The sequence below is a fragment of the Eschrichtius robustus genome, chromosome 6, assembly GCF_028021215.1.
Source record: "Eschrichtius robustus isolate mEscRob2 chromosome 6, mEscRob2.pri, whole genome shotgun sequence".
NCBI classification, from domain to species: Eukaryota; Metazoa; Chordata; class Mammalia; order Artiodactyla; family Eschrichtiidae; genus Eschrichtius; species Eschrichtius robustus.
Genome location: NC_090829.1, coordinates 84,701,900 through 84,717,186, shown reverse-complemented (window position 1 = coordinate 84,717,186; position 15,287 = coordinate 84,701,900). Strand labels below are relative to the sequence as shown.

At 40.2% G+C, this 15,287-nt stretch overlaps 1 protein-coding gene across 3 annotated transcripts in view; it reads right to left on the bottom strand.

Annotated features, from left to right (window-relative positions):
• The window catches only part of LSAMP (limbic system associated membrane protein), a 654,255-nt gene that overhangs the window by 25,279 nt on the left and 613,689 nt on the right, over positions 1-15,287 (bottom strand). For 2 of the 3 annotated variants that reach the window (XM_068546712.1, XM_068546713.1), the window contains exons 5-6: positions 9,969-10,089; positions 9,323-9,471 (exon numbers count right to left, since the gene is read on the bottom strand). In XM_068546712.1, coding sequence (XP_068402813.1) covers positions 9,323-9,471; positions 9,969-10,089 — 270 coding nt within the window. Of the gene's footprint in view, positions 1-2,272; positions 2,309-9,322; positions 9,472-9,968; positions 10,090-15,287 lie in introns of all 3 variants that reach the window. The other variant, XM_068546711.1, reaches the window with a different exon arrangement.

Genomic DNA, 15,287 nt, shown 5'->3' with positions numbered 1-15,287 from the left:
ATGTTGGGAGGAGGGAAAAGGAGCTTGGGGCCTTTCTCCTACTTTCAAAACACCTCATGGAAATGAATCAGCTTAAAATCCTTCAAGCCATTTGCATCAACCATCTGCATATAGACATCTTCACACTTTAGGATGGAAAGGTAGGATTCCACATAGATGATGACAATATATAATATTTAATTAAATGAAGGTGTCTCGTGTTATAGTTATGACCACAGTGAGGTCATCTCTTCTTAGATATTTCGGTACACAAGGGGCACTATAAAAAGGGTTAAGGATCCCATATGTTAGTATTTTTTTCCACAGGAAACTGCATTTCACATGGGCTGCCATCTTGATTGGAAAGAAGAGAAGAAAACAGATTTGATTCTAGAAAGTAAAAGTCCTTGTAAGGAACAGGAAACTTAAGAGGGCACTTTCTATAACCACCTCTCTCACCAGCTACCCCAAGTCTCCATGAACAGCTTTTCAATTTCTACGAGCAGAAGCCCTAAGTATTAGTAGTAAGATAAACTATATTCTCTAAAACTATTGGATCTATGGAAGTTATCTACACTCTATCTACAATGTAAAATCAAACTAGGGTCATTCTCCAATCAACAGTTCTGTTTGTGGGTAAATAACAAGTTCAACAAAATCCCACATGCTCCATCCTGGTCCAAACTGTTTTTCAATATCAAACAGCTGTCCTTTGTGAACAGTGTCTGGCTTCATTTTGTTCAATGTTATATATATCATAAAGAGTGATCAGATAAAATGTTTGACTTTGTGGCTGTAGAACTGCTCTCACAAAGGATACCTCGAGTCATAGTGACACTGTACAAAGCTCATCTTGGATGGAGCATGACCTCTTTGAAAATGTTATCCATTGGGACAAACGCGTATGTGCATGTTTGTCACATCAAGATATTTGCAAGATTGCAACATGATAAAATGGTGTCAATCTCTGCAGCAACAGTAGAAGATAAATGTTTTAAAATGACTGTGGCATGTCAGGAATTCAAAATGGGATGCTTTCCATGAACACTGAGTTTCTTGTCAAGTCTAAAAAACAGGCACATTTTAACAGTCTTATTTTTAGTGACTGGGATAAGAAACAGGTTTCATCAATGTTTTAGGGAAGAATTTTATTCAACAGAGTTCTTCTAAAAATAGTTTTGCCCCTACTTCAAATTTAAGAATAATTCTTTTATTAAGCTGTCTAGTTGATCCTTGAAACCTTGCAATTCTCATTTTTAATATAATTAAAATAAGTTTGCATATATGTGAATACATACATATGTAAAACATTGCATTATTGACACTCTCCATATCTACACCCAATTCTGGCCTAATTTTTAGTTTGGACAGGTGTTAATGAAACATGATCCATCTTCAAACGTATAAAACAGCAGCCTCCTACCTTTAATTCTGAGCACATTTCCTTTAGAGTGTATACAATAATCTTGTTTAATTGGATTTATTTTTTCCACACTAGGCTCCACATGGCCTACTTTCCATTTTTTCTCAAGTCTTTGAGTGTTATTTGCAAATCACTTTTCTGGAATTTAATTTCAATGGTAGGTTGGTTTCATTTCAGGTTTTTTTATTGTTTTAATTTTATTTGCCAATTTGCCTTTAAATGCCCTTAAGTGAGAAGGTCGGGGCTGCACTGCACTTGCAGCTAAACGTGATGTAGAAGGCAAAATTTAATTTGAGTGTGTAGAAAGTTCTGTGAAAAGGAATATGGAATGATTACCTTGTTTTCTTATTTGTGTTTTCTAAAATAGTTATGTTTAAAAGGAAACGCCCCCAAATTGGTCAAGATTTTAAGAAAAGGTAATGTCCTTGTAATCTGGCTGAGTTCAACCTTTGGTAATAGATAAATTCATTTTTACAAGTAATACAAATGACTTCAGATTTGGATTGTATAAGGTGGTCAGTTAGAAGATTTATATTTTTGTGAGCTACAGGATTTAACCGGCTGTGTTCCAAATATGTGAGTTCATAGTTACCTGTAATATGTATTAATAGAACAAAAAATTGCTGTCTGAGTTTAGCACTGTCTCCCCGTGTAGTGACCAACTTGAAGTTAGGTCAGGTACAGACCAGTTACCTGCCTTTCAACTAGTGTGAGGGCAATCGATTGACTTTTTTTGAAGGTTTAAAGAAAAAAATGATTCCTTTTGTATGCGAATTTTGTGAAGGTGCTTCCCCCTTTTTGTGTTTTGCACAGTATAGATGATGGAGAATGACCCAGCAACAGAACTACAACGATAAAAATCATACTGACCTTGAATGGGGTGGGGGACTGTGGGTAAAACACGCTCTAAAGGGGAAAAAATAGTAAGCATCATGGAGAATTTATATAGATAGATATAGATATATCTTACTCATGTTTAGCTACTCAATTATAAAACAGATGAATTTTCATGCCTATGGGATCATATCTCCTGTAAAGCATTTGTCTGTCCTTCCTGCCAACACTAAATTATCAGAGAGCTATTAGTAAACTTTAACATCCAAAGTCTTTAAAAAAATAGCTAGAATAGGGGTAAGACCTTATTGTGGTAACCGTACAAACAGGATCCTGCCCTTCTTGGGAAAATCCACCAAGATTACAGATTTTGGGGGGTGTTGGTGTTGAGGGTATTTAAATTAGTAGTGATCAAATTCAGGTCATGCATCTTGGCCCTGGTTCTGGGCTCTTTAACTTTGGACAGATGAACCTGTGGTAACTAAAGACTCCTTTCCTCCCTTTAAGCCCTACAGTTCATATCAGCTTTAGCCAAGCATCCAGAAAATTTATTTTGGTAAATACTAATTCAATTTTTCCCTCAGATTTTTCCTTCCACATTACTGATATCAGTGCAAGAGTAATGCAAAGATACTAAGCTTCTTGGCATGATAAAATCTGATTTTTAATCTTTTCCTTAATCCCACCCTCTTGTGATAATACAATCTCATCTTAAGTTTGATCACCAGTCAAATTTGCTTGATGACACATCCTGTTCAGTAGTAAGACGTGCTTTTCTTTTAAACACTAGAGTCTCAGCTTATGAGTCGCTCACAGTCCCATCCCCAAGCTACTGACCATAAATTGAACGTGCTGAAAGAGTCCAGGCTTTAAGGTATCCTCTATTTGTCTCATCAAAACCCAGGTTTAACTCTAAATCCTCCTCCAAGGCTCTTTCAGAAAGATAGAATGTTGCATTAGGGATAGGATGCATTACCTGCTACCCCCAAACCCTATAATGTAATGTAATCATAATACTTCTCTACATTCCTCCTAGCAGCTTGGTTAGATAAAGACCAGTGATAAATGAAAATCAACAAAAGTCAAAACCGTAAAAAGAAAAGCATATGTGCACATTCAAATCTGATCTGCCTGCCATCTTGTATCATAAGCTTAGAAGAGTAGATTTTGCCTGGAATTTGGGCACTCAATACACCTGGACACTAAGAAAACCCAGTCTCCTTGAAGAGTGAGCTTTCCTTTCTTGGATGAAAGTTGTGGCTTAAATGCCAAAGTTTTATAAGTGCATTAAGATGGAACAAGTCAATAATAGCACAGTGAAAAATTGTGTCTTAGTTACACAAGTGTCAAGGAGAAAAATGTTTTAAGCCTCCACTGGTTATCTGGTATTAAGTTTCCCGCTTTGAAAATAAATAGCTAAACTGCTTTCAGCATTTATAGAGCAGTTGGAGACCACTGTCCCATAGTATACTATATCTATCTTATTTTATTCTTATTACAATTATTATTCAGACTGTTTAATTGACTCAGCTTAATATTTTCTCATCACACTGTTCACAGCTGGGTAAATGCACTCTGCCCTCATTTTGACAAGACCATTTATATTGCTAAACATCTCATCCACCTCCCTCTCATTGCCTCTTCAGCGATCTCCCAGCTTGTTATTATCATCTTAGCTCCACCCTATTATCATCACCTTAGCCCCATCACACCCCATTAGTTATTCTCGTTCTCTTAATTTCATCCTACTGGCTTATCATTCCTTAGATGCTTCCCCATCCTAGCTTTTTATCCTTATTCTTCCACCATCATTTCGCTGTATTTTGTAGTTTATGCCAGGGTTTATGGGCTCCTGTAAGAGTGTAAAGTGAAGTAAATACCACTTAAAATGAAAAAGAAATCTCCAACTTTTAACATTTAAACGTAGGGGAGAGCAGGAACCTTGGCGCTATGTGCGCTTTTTCCTGCTAGTATTTGAGGAGGTCAACATAGCTTAGCAATTGATTGGGAGGTTTTAAGAACAGAATGCAAGGTTTACCCCAATACGATCTGCTGTGGCTCTTGGTAAGTCTTAAGTCTGAGCTTTGGCTTCTTATCTGCTAAATGGGCTGGAGGGTGTTATTGGCTGATTCTGCTCGGACACCATAAAAAACAGTTCAACTGGTGTTAACACTTTGAAAGAAACCCCTCTGAATTAAAAGCACCTAAATGACGAAAGCTGGGGTTGAGAGTAGGGTGTACAGAGAGAGGTAATTTATTAACTCAGATATGATTTTCTTTTATTTTCCAGTGGGTATTGGATATGGTCAATGGTCTCCCTGGAAGTAGGTGTATTCAATGCCTACTCTTAAATCTAAAACTAGTCCTGGTGCCCATCTATTTCCTACTGTATCCACAGAGAGCCCTCAGAAGGAGTTCAAAGCCCATCTTTCAAACTACATGTGGATAGTGTTCAAATAGCTGCTCAAACTGCTTTATTACATGGCATCCAGTAGTAGCTGGTTAAGAGGCTTTGCCAAGCCTTAACTAGCATCATCACATGGTGTATATTTAAATGCTGGGCCCCAAAGGTAATAACTTAAAATGACTTCTAAAGAAGCAGGGAGGCCCTGATTTTAAGGGCTCTCTCCAGTGCTGGGTTGCTTAGGTTGTTCTTGAAATTTAATCAAGTATAGGTTTACAGGTTAATGATCTTTTAAAATTAAAAAGGAAATTTTAAAACCTCCCACACACAGATGTGGTATGGCTCAGTGTAGATTTCTTCGTATTTTTATTCTTTTCTACTCAGTAGCCTCAAAATACCTTACCGATCCACACATTTCTCTAAAGTAGAAGGTAACTGATCGGTAGGACTGTCCTTTAACATGACGAATGCCTTCCTTTGACAGGCCTAGGGTCAAAAGCTGAGCAGTAGGCTGGACTCTCTGCTCAAAATCTCAATGTGCCAAAGATGAACCAACGGTCTCACTAATCTAGTGGACTCAGGCTGGTGAGGGTTAATGGAAATGGAAGTGGGAGGTGGTGGAAGTAGTGCCCCTGGGTGGGAAGGAATATGACAATATTTAGTCAGTGAAAAAATATCATTCAGTGAAAAAAGGAGAAAGAAGTTAGATGTCTTTTCACCTCCAAACTACAAAAGATACATCTCCTAACATTTTCCCTACATATACAAATCTAGATAATGTGTTGGTCTAGAGCCTGGACCCTGGAAGGAGATTACCCGAATTTAAATCCCAGCAGCCTTACTTTGTTGCGCTAGTTACTTAACCTCTTTGTATAATGGAGAAATATGAGTGCCTAATAAGGCTGTCCTGATGATTAAATGAGATCACGTATGTCAAGTGTTCGGCACGTGTGCGCAGAGTACCTTGTACATACTCACTTGATAAGAAGTGATGACGTTAAAATCATCTCCCTTATCCTTCCTCCCTACCTGTTGCTTTAAAAATAACTCAATGCAAGCAATAAAACAAGATAAGGTTTCCTTTGCGGATGCCTTGCAGTGTCGCCAGTGTGGATACATGGACGCTGTTATGTTACACATGCTGACAATGGAATGTCTCTTGGCATCACCAGAAGTCCAAGTCTTCACCCATGTGATACATATTCCCACATCTTACAAAAACTAAGGAGCGGAATCCTTGACTGTATACATTGTACCATGGATTAATGTGTACAGAGAAATGATACAATGTAACACTTTGCCAAGGATGAAAAAAAGATATAAAAGGCATTACTTGGATATATAGGCTAAGGGAACGGATCCTTAATAAACAGAATACTAGAATGTATGGAGGACAAGACAAATGAGAAAGGAATTCTTCCATTGGCTTAGGAAAAATGACTATGAATACAAGGTATTCTTGCACTCTCATTCAATTATTTTGACCCCTTTGAAGATAATATTTGAACAGAGAGTGAAGAAGCATATGCATGTATGTGGTGGAGGACAAGATGTATCAGTGACCGCAAACTGACACTCTGTACAAAGTCAGCACGTCACTGCAGTGTACATGGAAAATGTGCTGATGCACCAGTGAAGACGGATAATCATGAAGTCTTCAGGGGCTCCGGCTCTGGGTTTCTACCTGCTGCTGCCTCTGGCTGGCAGCAGCTCACCAGCTGTCTCGTCTGCTTTGTACTGGCTGAGTCAGCAGAACATCCCGCTGCCACAGAGCGCTCTCTGTCACGGGTGCTGGCCACGGCCGCCCCACCCAAGCATCTCTCCCCTCCTGACCCTGCTCTGCGGAAAAGTACCGCCACCAGCAGTGTCTTCCCTCTTCCCAATAAACCCATCTACTTTGAATCTAAGTGATGGGCAATCTGTTCACACACGTACTTTCTTTTTCTTTTTTTTTTCGTTTTCTTCTCTTCCTCTCCCCTGCGCGTGCTCTCCTCCTCACCTTTTACCTGTGTAAATTGGTTACCATAGAGCCTTATTCTTAAAGATCCAGCTATGAACGCTGTAACAACACATCTCCCAAACCCAAATCATGGTGGCAAGGCAGCTGTGGCGGGATTGCCATTCCTGTTACACAAGGAGCAGAGCTTCCTCCTTAAAATGTCGAAGAAATAGGACAGTAGTTTCACTAATGTTTGACAATTTTAATAGCTTCTTTTCCCCTCAAAGCCCAGTGACCTTTTGTGTTCTATTCTTCTGTAGGTATTACACCTCCTAACTTTCCCATCAGGTGGGAAATCAATTCTAAGCCGAACGCTGAGGCATGTGCTTCCTCTGCCTGCTGTGGTGTGCAGAGCTGGTGCCAGCGCGGGCTGCCTCGAAGAGGGCCCACCGAAGTAGCACATCATTAATCACGGCCCTGTACTCTTCTCAGAGGCATAATGAGGGTAACTTCTATGAAATCATCGAGGGCAATATGACCATGATATACTTGCCCAATTTCTTGATTCTTAGTTTACAAACAGAAGTTCTATAAGATTCTTGACATTTCTTTATCTTACTGGCTTGAGTACTTTAAGTGGACTTTTGTGAATAGGACCGTGGTATTTCAGGGCTTGAGATGACCTTTCATCACCACCAGCAGACCAGCAGTATCTCCATTATCTTTGACCTAGTCCATGCTCTTCCTCTCCTCCTCAAATATTTCCTTTTCCCCTCTTCCTCCCTTTCTCTCTCTCTCTCTCCCCCTCTCTGTCTCTTTCTTTCATACCTGTGAAAAATAGGCTATCATAGAGCCTATTCCATCCTTCTATTCTTCTTCCCCATCCTCTCTCTCAGTCTATAGGTATCATTGTATTTATTATCTGAAAAATATCATTAGCACAGTCCTTTTTTCTGGGTGGGATAACAAGAAAAGAAAATTTGCACACTTTTATGTAAATTTATAGTTGCTCACTTTCTCTAACGAATCCAATTATCCTATTTTCTCTTTTCCAATCCCTACAAAACCTCTTGTTAAGTGTATGTTGTCCTACTTAATCAGATCACCTTAGATTTGTCAGAATCTCAAATTCATAGTTGAGGCTATTTCCCCCCCTATTTATGGAATCCCTAACGTCAGGAATGAAACAGGTAAGTACATTTCTTAATAAATATCTTCTCAAGTGTTTTGAGATATCGACGTCTCTAGCTTAAGTAAAGAACACTGATGTTTGGTCTTTGGAGACAAGTAAACAGGGATGTGAATTTTAAACTTCATACTGATGCAGCATTTGTAGCATAGCTGTATCCCATCACACTTACAGACTGAAGTCAACGGGAGTTATGAATGAGAAACTGAAGGCCAAATTTAGAATAGTTTGTGGTGGTTTTTTTTTTTTTATAAGTGGAGTTGGATCTTGAGCAGTTGTAAAATGGCTTTAATACTACGTTTCGAGGGAACTATCACTTAAATTGATTTTTCTCCTAAAAACTTTTCTCTTGAAGGCTCATCTAAACTGAATAAAGCAAGATGGAGACATTTATCCTGGTCATAGTATTTCTAAATTTTCCAATTTAGCCTGTGCAGAAAAACAACAAAAAAACAAACAAATTCCTAGTGGCTTATTATTTCAAAACAATAATAAATTTGTTGGACTTTCTCTTTTAGCCCAAATGAACTGTCTAGCCCAGCACGTGCTAACATTTTTGTTTGTTTTACTTATTCTGATACACATTTTCCTATTCTAAGAGTCATCATTTCCCCTGATCTCACCCATTGTACTTCTGTTTCTCAGGAGGCATTTGATTCTGTGCTCATAGCTGCCGGACCAACAAGGCAGGGGGTCAGATATCTGACTACAACATGCTGCTCAAAGGAAAGGCTCTAAGGTGGGCTTTCTTATTAATACCAATAACTTAAAATCACTTGTCCTTCCTTAGTCTGCCTTGAGGACCTTCTTTGGTCTTCAGAAGAAGAAGCTTTGCTCCTCTCTCTCACCATGCCATCTCTCCTCCAAAAATATATCAGACAAGTAATGTTTCCTGCTGTCATATGGAAAGCTTTCTGCAACGTTTTTCCTCCCTTAGATTTTATATTATGTTTTAATCATTCATTCCACTCTTCCTCTTGTGTCGTTAAAAATACACTTTCTTTTTACAGCCTCTCCCTTCTCCCAGCACCTTATCCATCCTCACTGAATATTTCTCCCTCAATCACTCCCATCACTGCCACTTTTTAAGTGCCATCCACTTTCCACGATCTTACACCATCTCTGCTCCTTAAAGAGACCATCACCAAAGAGATTTTTGTTCTCTGAATATTCTTACAGTTTAACCAACCAGGAAAAAAAAAAAAAAAAAAAAACTAAACTAAAAAAACCAAACAAATAAACAAGGCAGTTATCAAAAGTACACCGGGGAATAGAGAGGAGAGGTATTCACTTGTAAATCTCACTTTACGCAGAGGGATTGCGAACCTGTGTTTTTGTTTCAGTGGCTATACACTGATTTTCGTTTAAGTTTACCTTTAAAAGATACGGGAATGATTTTCGAGTTTTCCACGGGAGAACTCCATCAACTCGGTCCCCCAGGCAGCTCCCTGCACAGGAGAACTCCCTCAACTCGGTCCCCCAGGCAGCTCCCTGCACAGGAGAACTCCATCAACTCGGTCCCCCAGGCAGCTCCCTGCTCTCGCATATACTTACTGAAAAGTACGAGGCTGGCGTTCGTGACCCCCAGATTATTGGCAGCCACACAGGTGTAGTTGCCATAGTGCTCCTCAGTGACGTTGGTCACCGTCAGGGAGGACTGGCCCTCCGTGCTCTTAATCTCAAGGCCATTGGCACTGTTTATCCTAAGGGTTCAAAGACAGAAGAGTGAAGAGAAACACTGATGAAGATTCGGTATAGTAATTTCTTTGTCATCATTACATTGGAGAAAAAGGAGAGAAAGGAAGTAGGTAGAGCTTGTCGTTCCTGCTCAAGTCCTCATTTTAATCGTGCGATCCCATAGTATCAGAGCCAAAGTCCATTGATGGAGAAGACTCGGGAATGGATGAGTTTCATTAGGCTTTGGTTTCTGCTCTAGGAGAGAAAGACACGCAGGTGGACACTACCCCCCGCCCCGAACAACCTGCCGCACCCTATGCACGTAACCTGAGTGCTTTGGGGTTCAGTTTAAGAGCTACAGCCCCAGGGCACTTGGTATAAAACCTTGGAAAATAAAGAGTCTCATCGGATAGGCCTACATAATTACAGCCGGGCTTGGCTTTGTCATTAGGGCTTCTGGTTTCCCTTGTTGAGCAGGGGAGACCTGGCGGAGCAGTGGAGGTGCAGCGGGTTTGGCACATACCTGGTGTCATCCCGGTACCACTCAAAGTCAGGTGCAGGCACTGCCGAGGCCTCACATTTGAGAGAAGCTTTTCGCCCGGTGGTGGCTTCGTTGCTCTTGGATTCCGTGATAGTGGGAGGATCTGTAGGAAGGACAGACACACAGTTTACATGAACTTTGGACTGTGCTCCAGAATTTCCACACAAGAAGGAATTAGAAAGGACAATTTGATTGCAGAGAGGCAGGACAGGAATGGTCTTAAAGCTCCATTTACATGAATTATGTGATCCGCTGAACGGGACGGATCACTAGAAAGCTAAATAGAAATAAGAGATGAATGAAACCGTAGACTTGGTTTGCTTAAACGGGACACTTAACGGGGCTTTATGGACATGAAATCTAGGATATCGTTTTCCCTCTTCCAATAGACCATCCGTTATTCCAATCATAGGTTATAATGCTTGCGTAGCTTTATTGCTTTTCATAAATTGAGTGGTAATACTAAAGGACTTGGGATTTTAAGTGTATAATTTGAGCATTTTTCTTTTTCACCATCATCGTTATCATTATTATTATTGTTACCTTTGGAGATGGCAGTAAGAAATCTGATGAAAATAATAGAGCACTAAAGTCCTCTCAGCCCAGGCTTAGCCTGATATTGTTGCAGGAATCCAGGAAAACAAACAAACTAATGTCAGATGATTGCTATACTTTTTTCCCTCCTCTGTGTTCCCTTACTGCTATGACCCAGGTCAATTTTGCTTTTATGTGTGAGGGTGCAGTTTGAAGTTTATCATGGTGCATAAACACCTTCCTGGGGTACCAGTCTTCTGGTCTCTCTGGCAGTTGTGCACTTGATTTTTTTCTGCTTAGGACTGAGTCTATAAAACTGTAATGGGCTTGAAATGAGCTCAGAAACACATTCTAATTTGCCGTGATTCTTTCAAACAATCCCATGGAAAGCGGAACAAGTGTTTACAGGTCCACAGGACTGAGCAACGATGGTAAACTTGAGCTCTTGGCTTGAGGATGCTGTGTTTGTGCAGGTTATGGACCCTCAAGGAGAAAAAGACTTCTGTCCAAAGGTGATTTGCCAGAAAACAGCAACTTGGCTGTGCGTACATGGACAAAACAGACCCAAACCACCTGTTTATATTTTATAAAGGAAAAAGCTTATTTAGGTAAATTAGTGAAGTGAACTCTAATATACAAAATTCATTGACATCTCTGCGCTTCAGCACCTGGTTCAGCTCACTTACTTTTGGGTTTTTGTCTTCATATTCAAAAGCTATTTTCCAAGTTTTCTACCTGTAGAAGACCTGGATCCTCTTAGTTAAAAAGGATGTACAAAAGCATCCTCAGGTTAGTCTGCAATTTTCTCCCCCATTTCATTTTCACATCAGCTTGGACACCTTTAAATCATTGTCACAGAGAAGAGGAGTCAGAGCACATTTGGATAGCACCGCCAGCCCGGGTGTAAACATGTGCCAGAGTGGGCGGCTGTTTTGCTTTAGACTTAGCTGCTCATTTTTTTTAGACAGAAAAAGGCAACAAGATGACTGGAAAGAACCCTCGACTGGAAACTAGGAGCGATGGAATTTAGTTTCTGTTTGGTTGTGTGGACTTCCCATCACACACTTTATCTTTCTGAGCCTTGGTTTTATTGTCTATAAAATGAAGGAACCACACATTAACAATCTATATAGCATCCCTTCCAACTTAAAAAATACCAATTCTAGGGGACTTCCCTGGCAGTCCAGTGGTTAAGACTCCGTGCTTCCACTGCAGGGGGCATGGGTTCATTCCCTGGTCAGGGAAGTAAGATCCCGCATGACTCACTGTGTGGCTACCCCCCGCAGAAAAAAACCACACCAAACCAATTCTAGTCAAAATGGCCCATTCTTCATAAATGGGCAGTTGGTAGCATTAGGACCCAAGTGTATTTTTACACCCATAACTCCTTTAGCCCTTAACCCTTAAATTGCTAAATTCAAAATTGTAACTCATTTATCTAATACATGGGTTGGGAGTCAGGATTAGAAGTCAGAAACAGCACACCATAGGTCTGATTTTGACTATTAACCAGAATTGTGGCCTGGACAAGTGTCTGCACCAGTTTGAGCTTTTTCTTTCTCATCCTTTAAAAGAAGAAGTTAGCTTAAAATGATCACCAAGTTTCCATTTAAAATTCTTTCATTCTATGATTGGTTATATAGATCGTTAGAGCACATTAGTTCAATGGTTAATGCAATGATTAGTGGTAGTGGTGTGTATGGGTGAGATATTTGTATAGAGATGGGGTATGCAGTAGAGGTTAGGAATTTGGATTTAAGGTTTGATAGACCTGAGCTCAAATCCAGTCTATGTCCTTCACTATCCTTCACCATTAGAGAGCTCAGTACTTTGTCTAGAGTCACACTGTCTCAATTTCCTCATCTATAAAATGCTGGAACCAGAGTCAGGGAGGTCCATTTGGAGACTGCTGAAGGAACCCAGAGATAGCGTGCACTAGGTCTTTGATAAAGGGGCTGGAAGGGAATGAACGGATTTGAGATTGAGAGATATGAGCCTCAGAATCGACAAGATTAGATGTGAACAGTGAGGGAAAGGAGGAGGAGTGTCAAGGGTAACGCCCATGTTTCCAGTGTGGGCATCTAAGTGATGCCATCCACTGAATAAATGTTAGTGTCCCGTCTTCACCTCTTCACTGTATTAGGCTAGGCTCTTGAACTGCCAGTGACTCTACAATCTGTGGCATGTTGGCCAGAGAGATGATCTTGCTTGTGATTCAGTTGGTTTGTTCAATTCGTAAAATGAGTTTTAAACAGTGTTTGTGAGTTTCTGGAGCCTCATGCTTAAGACTGACAAATCCTTAATGATAACTATCACTTTGCTAAACCAGGTCCAATCTGGGCCAGACTTCACATTTTCCATCACCTCCACCTCTGGGGCTCGTAGTTGGGGCACCTCAACATAATAATCCATGGTGGAGGTCTTCTAGCCCTTCCACCATGGGACCAGGAACACAAGGCCCAGCTGTACAGTCTTATGGGCAAGTTCTTCCTCACTCTAGATGTTTCCTTCTATGTGGTGGGAGCTTATTTATTAAACCTCCTTGCTCTGGAACCCAGGGGGTGATTTTTCCAACTGAAAAATTAGGGAAGAGCAAACTCGATTTGTTTGCTTCATCTCTCCCCTTTCTTCCTCCTGGGACCAAACTTCTGGCGGGGAGCAGAGGTTCTCCTCTGCTTCTCCACACTGATGTCTTACATTGGCTCTTTCCTTCCTGCTCTCATGTGGGCAGGCCTGCCCCAGTCCAGGGCTGCCAAGATTGGGAAGGTAGGTTGGCTACACTAAGCTGCTGCCTCTAACCATCTTGATTTCTAACAATGGGGGCAACTGGGCCTCACGTATGTCTCCTTTACTTATTTCTCATTTTGTTCAGAACCTGAATAGCTAAGTAGTACTATTTATTAGCGCCTCAGAGATGACAGCATGGGAAGGATGACAGTGAACTAGGGTTGAACACTTTTAAATGCATTGATCTTGGGGCAGGATGACACTGGTCAATTACAAAGGCCAAACACTTGCTCCTCTCCTTGAAAATCTGGGAGGTTTCACGTACCAAGGTATAGTCACAGATAATGATAAATGTATGAAGAGTTCGTTATTTCCAGTATTCTCAAATGACACAGTGGTGCAGGTCTGTTCCACAGCTTATTGGGATGAACATTTCAAAATTCATTTGTAATGAATTCTGCATAGGTGAGGCTAAGAAAAGTTATTACAAATCGTATTGTGGCATGCCTAGTAGAGTTAAAATAACAGATGTCCTTGCTCAGAATATGGTTATAATTAAAATGTGGCTTAATAAAAATGCTGCACAGAGGTCCATTGTTATTCTTTATGTGACTTTGCAATAGCTTACAATTGTCAGAGGACCCTTCCAGTTCTTACTACTTTAAAATTCTGGGTTCTGAAAATATTAAGGGCTTTCTTCTTATATCACCAATAATAAGACTCTTTTAATTAGAATGAATAGGATAACAATGACAGTGGCCTAGCAAACAGAGTATCATTCATTTAATCTTCCTAATGTTTGGAATAATAGTATAAAGGAAAAAATTCTTAATAAAAGATTCAATATATAGACATTTACCATGTGTCAGCACTCTACTAGGCTTTATTTATTCTTTTCATCCAAACGGTAGCCCTAGGAAGCAAGGATTATTAACCCCATATTATGAATGAGAAGACAGATTTGCAGAGGGTTAGTAAATTGTGCAAATTCACATAGCCAACATTTGACAGAGCCTATATTGGAACCCATGTTCTGAAGCCCATGCTCTGAATCTCCCTGTGTTTCCATTTGAGTGAGTTCCTTTAGAGAGAAATTAATTCCTAATAAGGAAAAACAACATTTAGGGGAGTATGCTGGTAGCTTAAAGGGCAAATGTTACGTATTTCTGCTATTAAAAGGTACCCAAAATGGCACACCATGCACTGGCATAGTGGATATGAATCCACATTAGAAATCAGGAGATGTGGGCTCAATTTCTGCCTGTGCAACTTAGGTTGTCACCTCTTGAAGGCGACATGTTAACTTCTTGGAGTCCCTCACCTTTGAATGTAGGTGATAAGGCCTGCTTACCTGTCTCACAGGTTTGATGTAAAGATCAAATGAAATCTCATATATCAGAGCACATTTAACACCTGAAGTGATTACATTTATTATTTTTATTACTATTACTCACACGGTATCTTGGAAGGAAAGAGGGCTTTGGAATTAGACCTGGGCAGAGTTTCAACTCTACCACTCACAGGTTCTTTGATTTTGTGGCAGAGAATGCTTACATTCTCTGAGCTTTGTTTTTGTCCTCTGCACGGAGATGATCTGATTATCTCCTGGGTTAGTGTGTGATGGTGGACCGACGGGGTGGAGGCAGAGAACACAGGCAATAAGAATGGCACTGTATCCAGAGAATTTAAAAACAATAATAAAACTAACTAAAAGTTGTCTTTTAAAAAAAAATCACCATGTACCAGCAATACTAAACTAAACATACCAAACAGTGTCAGTGATAAAGTAAATACTCCTCCTACTGGGGCAGGCCGGGCCCCATATGCCTCTCTCCTTGGTTGGCCACTGTTGGTGTGATGATTACGGTGAATCATACACAATTTCCAATAGAGTTTTGGTACCCTGGAGATACTCAGAAAATGATGGTTCTTGTACACATTGCAAAGTTATAGTAGAAAATCGCAGTACTCTGGATTCTTATTGAATAGCTCCTCTGATGATCCCATAATAGATTCATAAACATTAGCATGTATCTTTAT